Source organism: Scyliorhinus torazame, chromosome 1, assembly GCF_047496885.1.
Source record: "Scyliorhinus torazame isolate Kashiwa2021f chromosome 1, sScyTor2.1, whole genome shotgun sequence".
In the NCBI taxonomy this organism is placed as follows: domain Eukaryota; kingdom Metazoa; phylum Chordata; class Chondrichthyes; order Carcharhiniformes; family Scyliorhinidae; genus Scyliorhinus; species Scyliorhinus torazame.
Window position 1 is genome coordinate 163096140 of NC_092707.1, and position 14282 is coordinate 163110421.

General features: G+C 43.9%; 1 protein-coding gene across 3 annotated transcripts in view; it reads left to right on the forward strand.

The window, feature by feature from the left end:
• yars1 (tyrosyl-tRNA synthetase 1) overlaps positions 1–14282 on the forward strand; it is a 53737-nt gene that overhangs the window by 22764 nt on the left and 16691 nt on the right. For all 3 annotated transcript variants that reach the window (XM_072501094.1, XM_072501093.1, XM_072501095.1), the window contains exons 9-10: positions 5704–5789; positions 6074–6212. In XM_072501094.1, coding sequence (XP_072357195.1) covers positions 5704–5789; positions 6074–6212 — 225 coding nt within the window. The remainder of the gene's footprint in view (positions 1–5703; positions 5790–6073; positions 6213–14282) is intronic.

Sequence of the window (14282 nt, forward strand, 5' to 3'; positions counted from 1 at the left end):
CTAATGACTGCAGAAACACCTTGACTAAACACTATTTTCTTTTTTTGGCAACTTTTAGTTCAAACTACAGAAAGGGACATGCCCCTTTTATACTCATCACCCATTGCACTCTTGCATAGTCCTTTTAGCAAACAGTGCATAGTTAGTCCCAGCTTCTAATAAGCTCCTATATCACCGTTCACCCAGAAGTAACTTGAATGAACATCTCCTGATAGCTTATGGGAAGTTTCTTAAATCCTCTAGCAGCATTAACGCTGTTCTGATGATTTCTTCTGACCCCTAGCCGTGCTGGGAGAAATCTGCTGTAATCTACAGAATGCTCTTCGACTAGAGACCTTCTTCCTCCTCAATGTGGCTGTGGTAGCTTCAAATCCAAGCAGCCTTTCTTTTGGCTGACCGCGCAGAACTCCTGTCAATGACATTCATTGATTTGTAAGGAAGCCTGAAACCTCTGCCTTCTTCCCCATATTGAGGTGAAACACCTCATTAACCTTGCATTCAGTTAGAAATGTTGATTAACTACCCTTAACCCAAAGGCGGCAGGGTGCTGTGGTGGTTAGCACTGCTGCCTCACAGCTCCGAGGACCTATGTTCAATCCCGGCCCTGGGTCACTGTCCGTGTGGAGTTTGCACATTCTCCCCGTGCCTGCGTGAGTGTCAGACTTCAGAATCGGTCACTTGACCCCAGCATTTTACCCTAAATTTAAAGATTCAGACCCAAAACATAATCCTAATTGTGTCATGATCCCAGGTAATGTTACTACCGGGCTATCGATCCCAGGATGGAACACTGCTTGATATATTCTGACTTTTATTTTTTGTTTTATGGACATGGATGAACAGAGTCACAGGACTGCGATGATCTTTCAATAAAAGAATAAAATATTTACTTAACCACTTATAAACAATTGGTTAATTAATTAACCAATTATAAACCACTGCTTCTTCACTCAGCTGCACCTTTACAGATCTGTACAGATTTACAAGGGTAACACAAGCTATAAACTTTATCTTATACTCTAATAATCTCAGTAAGTATATTCCATGTAAACCAATAGGCAAAATGTAGTCAGACACACCACACTGAAACCAAGTGACCGATGCCACCATTTTCATACAAGCGTTTCCAAACTCCACTCTCACAGAACAAACTTGGAATCTTCTCCCACACGAGGCATTCTCTTGGATGCTTTCACCAAGAATCCACATCAAGTATTTTAACATCTCCTTTTGATATTACTCAACCTGGATTGCCACGTGCAATCAAGCTTCCACACTATCGCTCAAGTACCCACCCGCACCAACAGAATGTCACTGCTTCACAGGCTATATTAAGGTCTCACCAACTTTAGGATACCTCAGATGTCTGGCTCCTCGCTAGCTGATGTTTCTTTAATCCTTAGCCCTTTCTCTGCTTTTTATTTTGGTTTTCCTGAACAAGACTTTGTTGAGATTACGATTCCTTGTTCCTTTGACCCAACTGGGACATTCTTTTGTCCCCACTCCCTAGTTTCTTTGACTTTCTCTTCCAGTTTCTGGGAATTTGCTCTCTGTATTGTACTGCTTGTATTGACATTTTCTGTGGAATGTTTCTTTCCTCTGTGCTACTTGGTTCAAACAGACTCTTAACTGCTCCTGCGTTCTCAGTGTGGGCCTCTGATTGCTAAGCAGCAGCTTAGTTTTTAAAAAAAAACACCCTATAATTGCTTTTAAGTCATAAAATCATCATTAAAATGTGGGCAATGTTTAAGTGAAACTAAACCTATAGACTTACAAGCACCTTAGTTTAATATGAAGCTAAACTGAAGTTTTAACCCTTAGCACACATACAGAAGCATTAAAATTAAACCTTATTCCTACAATACGCAGTAGAAATACAGGGATTGCTTGTAACAATATATATTACAAACTTAACTGAATGAAAATAGCTAAATATCACTTGAAATATGCAAGTTTAAAACTTCCCGTCAGATTAACACCAAAGGTTGATAACACTGACAGTTATTTGTATGGCAATACTCCAACTGTAGGCTCGATTAAAAAGCCAAGTAGTTGATTTTGGAAATGTGCTCCTCTTACATGAGCTTAATGAAAAATAACAGGCTGGATTCGCTGGTTCCCCCAGCCGCTTGTTTCTTACCGGCGTGCAGTTTGTTGGTGGTGGTATACTCTCTTCCTGCAGCTTGTCAATGGGATGTCCCGTAGAAGCCACCCCATGGCGCCGGAAACCCCACTGGGAGGGGTGCGCTTCCAGGGGGAAAAGAATCCCTGCATCTTGAGAATTCCAGCCAACATCTCATTGAAATGTATTGCACTGAACAAAGTTGATGTTCTTGCATGATCGAGACAATGTAAACTTACCACAGGAAGTTAAATCAGGTCTAAACATTTTAATGATGTGATAAATGTTAATTATTGCCAATGACTTCTCTAACATCAAAAATGAATTATTACATGTTCAACGCAGGTGGATTGGCCACGCTCAAATTACCCCTCAATTGGAAATTTTAAAAAAAATGAATTATTACAATTATATCCCATTAATTTAGGTTTCAATTGTTGGATACTTTTTAATTAAAACTTTCTTTGTTATTTTTTTTTCTCTCTTTCTCAATCCAATCTTTCTTTTGCCCTCTTTGTTTTTTTATTAACTGTACCTGAGTTGGCATTGAATTCACCCATTGTAGGTTAACTTCCTTCTCAGTCCTTTTATTAATTGAAATTGTTAATTTCACACCCCTTCAATCTAATTGATTTGGGGGAAACAGTCACTTTCTCTGTTCACACAGATCCAAGATGTCCTGTAGAGGGCGCTGCACCCTTTCCACCTCACTCTGCCAGCATTTTGCAGCACAAAATATCATTGCTATTAAATGGGCAAGGGCAAGTCCAGCTACACAATATGTGCTGTTTGCTGCTCTGTCACACTAGATTTCAGACCAAGGTATTTATCAACATATATCTTCCAAAACTGGACCCGGGCCCTCGGGAGGCCACATTCGGGGTGTCGGACCAACCGGGGTTGGAAACGGTTGCGGAGGCAGATGTTGTAGCCTTCGCCTCGTTGATCGCCCAAAGGCGGATCCTGTTGGGCTGGAGATCAACCTCTCCACCCTGTGCGCTGGGGTGGTGGGGGGACCTGCTGGAATTCTTGACTCTTGAGAAGGTCAAATTTGAACTGAGGGGAAGGATGGAGGGGTTCTACAATTCACGGACATTATTCATTATGCACTGTCGAGAATTGGATTACATCGAACATTAGTGGGGAGAGGGACCTGATGTGTTAATGGTCACTATGGGTGATTCCTGATTCCTTTTTGTTATTTGTCTATGTTAACATGCGGGTTAATGTTTGAGGGTCTGGTGGAAGGATAGGATTGTTGTTGACATGGGGATTGACATTGCATTCATTACTGATTATTGTTTATTATTGGTGGGTGTAAATTTGGGAGAAAATGTGAAAAAAGAGAACAAAAGTATTTTTTTAAAACATATATCTTCCACATGTATTCCATAAATCACATTGAGAAAACAACAAAGTACTTGTGTATATGGACTTTGAGGCCATTATAGGAGGAGAGATGGGTTTGGACACTTATGGAGGGAATTAGTGAGTAGGACTCGAGCCAAAGGGCCTTCCACCAGTGGCCCGGTGAACGGAATGAGGGAATAAAAAGTTGGAGAAGATTGGAGCGATAAAGTCATGGGAGGATTTCTAGATCTGGATTTTAAATGTAGTATATTGGGAGTTTGAAAGAAAGAAAGTCTTGCATTTGTAAAGCACTTTTACATGACATCAAGAAATCACAAAATGCTTTACAGCCGATTAAGTACTTTTTAAAGTCTAGTTGCTGTTGTGTTGTGGTAAACGCAGAAGCCAATTTATGCACAGCGAGGTTCATTGAACAGCAATGAAAAAATGAATATGTAATGTTTTTTAGTCATGTTGGTTCAAGGATAAATATTTGCTTGGGAAGAGGGAAAACTTTAATGCCTTTCTTGGTGATCGTGGTATCTTTCATTTCCACCTGAGAAGGAAGAGGGCGGCCTCGGTTTAATGTCCCATTCAAAAAACGGTATCTCTTGACAGGATAACACTCCCACAGTGCAGTGCGATTGGATTATGTATCCAAGTCTCTGGAGTGGGATTGAACCTATGATTTAGGGACGAAAGTGCCACTGGCTTAACTGAAATCAGTTTAAGGTGGTGAGGGTCAGGGTGATAGAGAACATAGAACATACAGTGCAGAAGGGTGCCATTCGGCACATCGAGTCTGCAACGACCAATTAAGCCCTCACTTCCACCCTATCCCCGTAACCCAATAACCCCTCCTAACCTTTTTGGTCACTAAGGGCAATTTATCATGGCCAAACCACCTAACCTGCACGTCTTTGGACTGTGGGAGGAAACTGGAGCACACGGAGAAAACCCAGGCAGACACGGGGAGAAAGTGCAGATTCCGCACAAGACGTCTGAAACAATATAAGTATGGCAGAACTTTGGATAACTTGTGGAAAATGCATAGGTTGTGAGGATCCAGCTTGGGAGAGGGTGTGAAAATAGTTTCAGATGGAAGAATATTCCCAACCAAAAAAGTCAATGGTCTGAAGCATTTTAAAAGTTTAAATGTAGCAAGTTCATTCCAATTTGTATTACATTTATTTATTACAAAATCAATTGCTAATTTTAGTACAGGGTAACCTATTAAATAAAAATACTCATCCTTCTATGTTCTACATGGAACTAATAAAATTGTACAATAAATCATATTTTTTCTTTTAATTGCTGCTCCAGGCTTACAGATCGTCTAATCGCAACACTCATTGAAAGGGAGTTGGAAATATTTGCATTTGTTTGATGTAATAAAAATAATGAAGTGTACATGTGGGCAGCACAGTGGTTAGCACAGTTGCTTCACAGCTCCACGGTCCCAGGTTTGATTGCCGGCTTGGGTCACTGTCTGTGCAGAGCCTGCACATTCTCCTAATGTCTGCGTGGATTTTCTCCGGGTGCTCTGGTTTCCTCCCACAGTTCAAAGATGTGCAGGCTATGTGGATTGCCCTCAGTGTCCAAAAAGTTTAGGTGGGATTACTGGGCTACGGGGATAGGGTGGAGGCGTGGGCTTAAGTGGGGTGCTCTTTCCAAGGGCTGGTGCAGACTCGATGGGCCGAGTGACCTCCACTGTAAATTCAATGATGTGCATAAAATGCAAGTGTGAAATATACTAAGTCCTCATTTGTAGTTGTGTTCTTGAATATTGTGACCCTCAGCACTCCCTTGTGCTGTATCCCTCTATACCCATCCTATCCCTGTTTTGTATAATTTGTAACGTAGTTTGTAAAATTTTGAAATTCCATATTTTCTTCATTCCCACCAAGCATTGTCTCTCCTGCTTCCTCCACTCTTAGCCAATTGCTTTTACACCTTCACAACAGTCCAAAATGTATTTTCTAGAGAGAAGGTTGTGTAGATGAAAAGGCCACAGCCAGTCTCTTAATTGTAGCATGTTTGAAAGAATTGGTGCAATTAAATTTTGAAAGAACTGGGAATTTGCCAACTAATTGTTGGATCGTCATCTAGGCTTAAACAAAAGTTGACTTGTATGCTATAAACAATATTTGTATCAAAACTCTAACTGGTCATTTTTTTTTTTTGGTTGAGAATTCTACAAATGTGAGTTTTACCTATCTACCTTTTTCCAGAGTTTGTTATTTCGAGGGATGAGAAGTGGGGTGGCTGCAAGACCTACACAGAGTATGATGAACTTGAAAGAGATTTCATTGCTCAGGTTAGTTAGTACATTTACCTCTTTTTGACCTATGTTTAACATGACTCGATGAGTTATTTTTCTGTACATAAAATCTTGCTTGGTGGAGTGACTTGTTGACTTGTTTTTGAACCTTTAGCTCTTATCCATGTTTGCTACAGAAATAGACACCGTACCAATAATTCCTTTGGAGTAATTAATGCCAGTACTTGTAATGGAAATCCTGAGCAAGATTTGAGCAGAATTTGCATGAAATTGATTTAATCCTTGAATGTTACAATTGGATTACATAATTTTCTCCCCAGACTGTTCATCCTGGGGATCTGAAGAATTCTGTGGAAGTTGCCTTGGATAAGTTGCTGGACCCAATCAGGAAGAAGTTTCAAGTGCCAGAGATGCAGAAATTAACCAGAGCTGCTTATCCTCAACCTACCAAACAGCAAAGTGAGTAATTTTTATTTAAAGTAAGGAGTTAAGCTTCTTGTCTTCCGAGATGAAATGAAAGCTGGAGTACATTAAAATTGGGAACTACTTTCTTTGCTGTTCTGTGCTTAAGTGCCAATGACACAAATTTACACTGTTTTTGATGTAGTAAAGTATCCCAAGGTACTTCATGGTGTTATAAGACAAAATCTGACACTGAATTGCAACAAGAATGGGCAGCACGGTAGCATTATGGATAGCACAATTGCTTCACAGCTCCAGGGTCCCAGGTTCAATTCCGGTTTGGGTCACTGTCTGTGCGGAGTCTGCACGTCCTCCCCGTGTGTGCGTGGGTTTCCTCCGGGTGCTCCGGTTTCCTCCCACAGTCCAAAGATGTGCAGGTTAGGTGGATTGGCCGTGATAAATTGCACTTAGTGTCCAAAATTGCCCTTAATATTGGGTTGGGTTACTGGGTTATGGGGATAGGGTGGAGGTGTTGACCTTGGGTAGGGTGCTCTTTCCAAGAGCCGGTGCAGACTCGATGGGCCGAATGGCCTCCTTCTGCACTGTAAATTCTATGATAATCTATGAAGAGATAATGGGACAGATGAACAAAACCTTTTTTTAAAAGGAGCATTTTAAAGGAAGAGAGAGAGGGGTGTAGATGTGGAGCAGTTTAGAGAGAGAATCCCAGAGCTTGGAGCCTGGACCACTCTACTGATTGTCAGTAGAATAACAAAGGAATTTGGAGATGCACAAGAGGCCAGAATTGGAGGATGTTTGAGGGCCTGTACGGATGAGTGAGGCCATGGAGGGATTTGAGCAAAAGGATGAATATGTTACATTTGTGACTTTACTGGGCTGCGAGCCAATGTAGATCAGTAAGCCCAGGCATGACGCATGAACTTAGTGTGACTTCAGTGATTTGAGTCCAGTTTAGCCCATTGTGTCTGCCACTGCCTTCTCCACAAAGCAGCTATCTGGTATTGCTCTTTCGCTTTACCCATCAGTGATTTTCTCCAAATATTTATCTAACTCCCACTTAAATATCGTGCTTCAAATCTATTTCTGGCAATGTAGTATATATTCTACTTCGATGTGAAAAAGTTTCTTCAAATCACCACCTCTATGCTTCTAATATTCTAAATCGTTGCCCCTTTTAATATCTATTAACCAGTGGATAAAGCATTTCATTGCTTACGTGCTTGAATTCTTTACAATTTTGAACACTTCAAAGTAGATCTTCTCCTTGCCCTTTCTTCAGTACAATTCTAGTTTTTCCAAGTCTTTTGCATAAGATAAAGATGCATGGCATTAAGGGGAAAGTAGTGGCATGGATAGAGAACAAAAGAACAAAGAACAAAGAAATGTACAGCACAGGAACAGGCCCTTCGGTCCTCCAAGCCCGTGCCGACCCTGCTGCCCGACTAAACTACAATCTTCTACACTTCCTGGGTCCGTATCCCTCTATTCCCATCCTATTCATGTATTTGTCAAGACGCCCGTTAAATGTCACTATCGTCCCTGCTTCCACCACCTCCCCCGGTAGCGAGTTCCAGGCACCCACTACCTGCTGTGTAAAAAAACTTGCCTCGTACATCTACTCTAAACCTTGCCCCTCTCACCTTAAACCTATGCCCCCTAGTAATTGACCCCTCTACCCTGGGGAAAAGCCTCAGACTATCCACTCTGTCTATGCCCCTCATAATTTTATAGACCTCTATCAGAGGTCGCCCCTCAACCTCCTTCGTTCCAGTGAGAACAAACCGAGTTTATTCAACCGCTTCTCATAGCTAATGCCCTCCATACCAGGCAACATTCTGGTAAATCTCTTCTGAACCCTCTCTAAAGCCTCCACATCCTTCTGGTAGTGTGGCGACCAGAATTGAACACTATACTCCAAGTGTGGCCTAACTAAGGTTCTATACAGCTGCAACATGACTTGCCAATTCTTATACTCAATGCCCCGGCCAATGAAGGCAAGCATGCCGTATGCCTTCTTGACTACCTTCTCCACCTGTGTTGCCCCTTTCAGTGACCTGTGGACCTGTACTCCTAGATCTCTCTGACTTTCAATACTCTTGAGGGTTCTACCATTCACTGTATATTCCCTACCTGCCAAAATGCATTACCTCACATTTGTCCGGATTAAACCCCATCTGCCATCTCTCCGCCCAAGTCTCCAAACAATCTAAATCCTGCTGTATCCTCTGACAGTCCTCATTGCTATCCGCAATTCCACCAACCTTTGTGTCGTCTGCAAACTTACTAATCAGACCAGTTACATTTTCCTTCAAATCATTTATATATACTACAAACAGCAAAGGTCCCAGCACTGATCCCTGTGGAACACCACTGGTCACAGCCCTCCAATTAGAAAAGCATCCTTCCATTGCTACTCTCTGCCTTCTATGACCTAGCCAGTTCTGTATCCATCTTGCCAGCTCACCCCTGATCCCGTGTGACTTCACCTTTTGTACTAGTCTACCATGAGGGACCTTGTCAAAGGCCTTACTGAAGTCCATATAGACAACATCCACTGCCCTACCTGCATCAATCATCTTTGTGACCTCCTCGAAAAACTCATCAAGTTAGTGAGACACGACCTCCCCTTCACAAAACCATGCTGCCTCTCACTAATACGTCCATTTGCTTCCAAATGGGAGTAGATCCTGTCTCGAAGAATTCTCTCCAGTAATTTCCCTACCACTGAAGTAAGGCTCACCGGCCTGTAGTTCCCTGGATTATCCTTGCTACCCTTCTTAAACAGAGGAACAACATTGGCTATTCTCCAGTCCTCCGGGACATCACCTGAAGACAGTGAGGATCCAAAGATTTCTGTCAAGGCCTCAGCAATTTCCTCTCCAGCCTCCTTCAGTATTCTGGGGTAGATCCCATCAGGCCCTGGGGACTTATCCACCTTAATATTTTTTAAGACACCCAACACCTCGTCTTTTTGGATCTCAATGTGACCCAGGCTATCTACACACCCTTCTCCAGACTCAACATCTACCAATTTCTTCTCTTTGGTGAATACTGATGCAAAGTATTCATTTAGTACCTCGCCCATTTCCTCTGGCTCCACACATAGATGAAAATGAATGAAAATCGCTTATTGTCACAAGTAGGCTTCAAATGAAGTTACTGTGAAAAGCCCCTAGTCGCCACATTCCGGCGCCTGTTCGGGAATTCCCTTGCCTATGCTTCAGTGGGCCAACCCTTTCCTTGGCTACCCTCTTGCTTTTTATGTACGTGTAAAAAGCCTTGGGATTTTCCTTAACCCTATTTGCCAATGACTTTTCGTGACCCCTTCTCGCCCTCCTGACTCCTTGCTTAAGTTCCTTCCTACTTTCCTTATATTCCACACAGGCTTCGTCTGTTCCCAGCCTTTAGCCCTGACAAATGCCCCCTTTTTCTTTTTGACGAGGCCTACAATATCTCTCGTTATCCATGGTTCCCGAAAATTGCCGTATTTATCCTTCTTCCTCACAGGAACATGCCGGTCCTGAATTCCTTTCAACTGACACTTGAAAGCCTCCCACATGTCAGATGTTGATTTGCCCTCAAACATCCGCCCCCAATCTATGTTCTTCAGTTCCCACCTAATATTGTTATAATTAGCCTTCCCCCAATTTAGCACATTCATCCGAGGACCGCTCTTACCCTTGTCCACCAGCACTTTAAAACTTACTGAATTGTGGTCACTGTTCCCGAAATGTTCCCCTACTGAAACTTTTACCACCTGGCCGGGCTCATTCCCCAATACCAGGTCCAGTACCGCCCCTTCCCTAGTTGGACTGTCTACATATTGTTTTAAGAAGCCCTCCTGGATGCTCCTTACAAACTCTGCCTCGTCTGAGCCCCTGGCACTAAGTGAGTCCCAGTCAATTGGGGAAGTTGAAGTCTCCCATCACCACAACCCTGTTGTTTTTACTCTTTTCCAAAATCTGTCTACCTATCTGCTCCTCTATCTCCCGCTGGCTGTTGGGAGGCCTGTAGTAAACCCCCAACATTGTGACTGCACCCTTCTTATTCCTGATCTCTACCCATATAGCCTCACTGCCCTCTGAGGTGGCCTCCCGTAGTACAGCTGTGATATTCTTCCTAACCAGTAGCGCAACTCCGCCACCCCTTTTACATCCACCTCTATCCCGCCTGAAACATCTAAATCCTGGAACGTTTAGCTGCCAATCCTGCCCTTCCCTCAACCAGGTCTCTGTAATGGCAACAACATCATAGTTCCAAGTACTAATCCAAGCTCTAAGTTCATCTGCCTTACCCGTAATACTTCTTGCATTAAAACATAGGCACTTCAGGCCACCAGACCCGCTGTGTTCAGTAACTTCTCCATGTCTGGTCTGCCTCAGAGCCACACTGTCCCTATTCCCTAGTTCTCCCTCAATGCTCTCACCTTCTGACCTATTGCTCCCGTGCCCACCCCCCTGCCATACTAGTTTAAACCCTCCCGTGTGACACTAGCAAACCTCGCGGCCAGGATATTTATGCCTCTCCGGTTTAGATGCAACCCATCCTTCTTATATAGGTCACACCTGCCCCGGAAGAGCTCCCAGTGGTCCAGATAACGGAAACCCTCCCTCCTACACCAGCTGTTTAGCCACGTGTTTAGCTGCTCTATCTTCCTATTTCTAGCCTCACTGGCACGTGGCACAGGGAGTAATCCCGAGATTACAACCCTAGAGGTCCTGTCTTTTAACGTTCTGCCTAGCTCCCTGAACTCCTGCTGCAGGACCTCATGCCCCTTCCTGCCTATGTCGTTAGTACCAATATGTACAACGACCTCTGTCTGTTTGCCCTCCCCCTTCAGGATGCCCTCTACCCGTTCGGAGACATCCTGGACCCTGGCACCAGGGAGGCAACATACCATCCTGGAGTCTCACGTCCACAGAAGCGCCTATCTGTGCCCCTGACTATAGAGTCCCCTATTACTATTGCTCTTCTGTGCTTTGACCCTCCCTTCTGAACATCAGAGCCAGCCGTGGTGCCACTGCTCTGGCTGCTGCTGTTTTCCCCTGATAGGCTATCCCCCCCCTGACGGTATCCAAAGGGGTATACCTGTTCGAGAGGGGGACAACCACAGGGGATTCCTGCACTGACTGCCTGCCCTTTCTGGTGGTCACCCATTTCTCTGCCTGCACCTTGGGTGTGACCACATTTATATAACTGCGATCTATGACGCTTTCCGCCACCTGCATGCTCCTAAGTGCATCCAATTGCTGCTCCAACCGAACCATGCGGTCTGTGAGGAGCTCCAGTTGGGTGCATGTTCTGCAGATGAAGCCATCCGGGACGCTGGAAGCCTCCCGGACCTGCCACATCTCACAGTCAGAGCTCTGCACCCCTCTAACTGACATTGCGTCAATTAATTAGTCAATTAAAATTAAAAATAAAAACATTTTTTTTTTTTTAAAGTTACTGTTAACTATCTGTTTCCTAGCACTAGATTTCTAATATAAATGTGAGAGCTAAATATAGTACTCCGATCTCTGGCTTAGATACCCCTCTAAATTATAATTAAGTAATTATGTTTAATTAGTTACCAATGCTTAATTTTTTTAATTTAGTGTAGATTCCCAACCAGCCACTCAGGTCACAGCTTTTTTGTGATGTCACTTCAGCCCCCCCCCCCCACACACACACAATTTGAAAAAGGTATAAAAGTAAAAATCAATAAAAATCACTTACTTACCTTCTGAGGGTCTTAGATGTTCTCAGGTTCACTTCCTGACAGAGACTGCTCCTCCTCCCCCGAACGGCTCCCGAAACTAAGCTGCAATCTTTTTAAATCTCCGCTCCGACTCGCAGCTCCCGCAGTGGCACCGCGATCTTTTTAAATCTCTGTTCTGACTCGCAGCTCCCGCAGTGGCACCAAGGCTGGCTCTGATGTTCAGAAGGGAGGGTCAAAGCGCAGAAGAGCAGTAGTAATAGGGGACTCTATAGTCAGGGGCACAGATAGGCGCTTCTGTGGACGTGAAAGAGACTCCAGGATGGCATGTTGCCTCCCTGGTGCCAGGGTCCAGGATGTCTCCGAACGGGTAGAGGGCATCCTGAAGGGGGAGGGCAAACAGACAGAGGTCGTTGTACATATTGGTACTAACGACATAGGCAGGAAGGGGCACGAGGTCCTGCAGCAGGAGTTCAGGGAGCTAGGCAGAAAGTTAAATCTCGCAGGATTGGTTAATTAATAGAAAGCAAAGAGTGGGGATTAATGGGTGTTTCTCTGGTTGGCAATCAGTAGCTAGTGTTGTCCCTCAGGGATCAGTGTTGGGCCCACAATTGTTCACAATTTACATAGATGATTTGGAGTTGGGGACCAAGGGCAATGTGTCCAAATTTGCAGATGACACTAAGATGAGTGGTAAAGCAAAAAGTGCAGAGGATACTGGAAGTCTGCAGAGGGATTTGGATAGGCTAAGTGAATGGACTAGGGTCTGGCAGATGGAATACAATGTTGACAAATGTGAGGTTATCCATTTTGGTAGGAATACTAGCAAAGGGGATTATTTAAATGATAAAATATTAAAACATGCTCCTGTGCAGAGAGACTTGGGTGTGCTAGTGCATGAGTCACAAAAAGGTGGTTTACAGGTGTAACAGGTGATTAAGAAGGCAAATGGAATTTTGTCCTTCATTGCTAGAGGGATGGAGTTTAAGACTAGGGAGGCTATGCTGCAATTGTATAAGGTGTTAGTGAGGCCACACCTGGAGTATTGTGTTCAGTTTTGGTCTCCTCACTCGAGAAAGGACGTACTGGCACTGGAGGGTGTGCAGAGGAGATTCACTAGGTTAATCCCAGAGCTGAAGGGGTTGGATTACGAGGAGAGGTTGAGTAGACTGGGACTGTACTCGTTGGAATTTAGAAGGATGAGGGGGGATCTTATAGAAACATAAAATTATGAAGGGAATAGATAGGATAGATGCGGGCAGGTTGTTTCCACTGGTGGGTGAAAGCAGAACTAGGGGGCATAGCTTCAAAATAAGGGGAAGTAGAATTAGGACTGAGTTTAGGAGGAACTTATTCACCCAAAGGGTTGTGAATCTATGGAATTCCTTGCCCAGTGAAGCAGTAGAGGATCCTTCATTAAATGTTTTTAAGATAAAGATAGATAGTTTTGAAGAATAAAGGGATTAAGGGTTATGGTGTTCGGGCCGGAAAGTGGAGCTGAGTCCACAAAAGATCAACCATGATCTCATTGAATGGCGGAGCAGGCTCGAGGGGCCAGATGGCCTACTCCTGCACCTAGTTCTTATGTTCTTGTGTTACTATCTCTTATTCTAGCATCTTGCTCCTAAATCTATCTTGCATAATTTTTCTGAGACCAATATCCTTTTCACACTAGGTTGCCCAAATTGGCATATCATATTTAACAAGTGGTTATACAATGTCTTGTACAGACAAGTTACCTCCTTGTTTTTGTATTCGCTGCTGCTTTACAAAATCGTACTTTCAGACAGGAACAACAAATATTCAAAACTCAACAGATCAGACAGCCTTTGTGGAGGGTAACAGTGGAGTTAATAGTTCAGGGATGGGATTCTCCGTCGGCCGACTCCAGAATCAGGAACAGTGATTGGGCAGAGAATCGTTTCTGACGCCGAAATCCTGGCAGGCACCAATTTCACACCAATTTGTAATTCACGGTCGCCTTGACAGCGGCTTCAATGTGTTCCAGAATGCACGTGCAGTAAACGCTGTTGGCATATCGTTAACGGGCCTAACATGCTATTCTCTTGAGCCTCCGCGATTCTCTGCCTCCACTGAGGTGAATTCCCGACGGCGAGGTTCACTTGTGCTTTTGAAAATCGTGAAACCAGCACCGTGACTACTGAAGGAGAGAGAGGGTGTATGGAAAGTGACCAACACCGCCATAGTTTGCTGACAGTCGTGCCGGGGGACTTCTGCCAGGGTCGGGGGGAGTAGCGGGGGGTAACCAGGAGGTGAGCTGTTGGGTCGGGGTGAATTCTATTGCAAATGCCACAATGTTGGAATTCCTGTCTGCCCAAACATTCTCCTACAATTGATTTATTGTGGTTTTTGGTTTGCGTTTTGTTTATAAATCATAACCTGGTGTG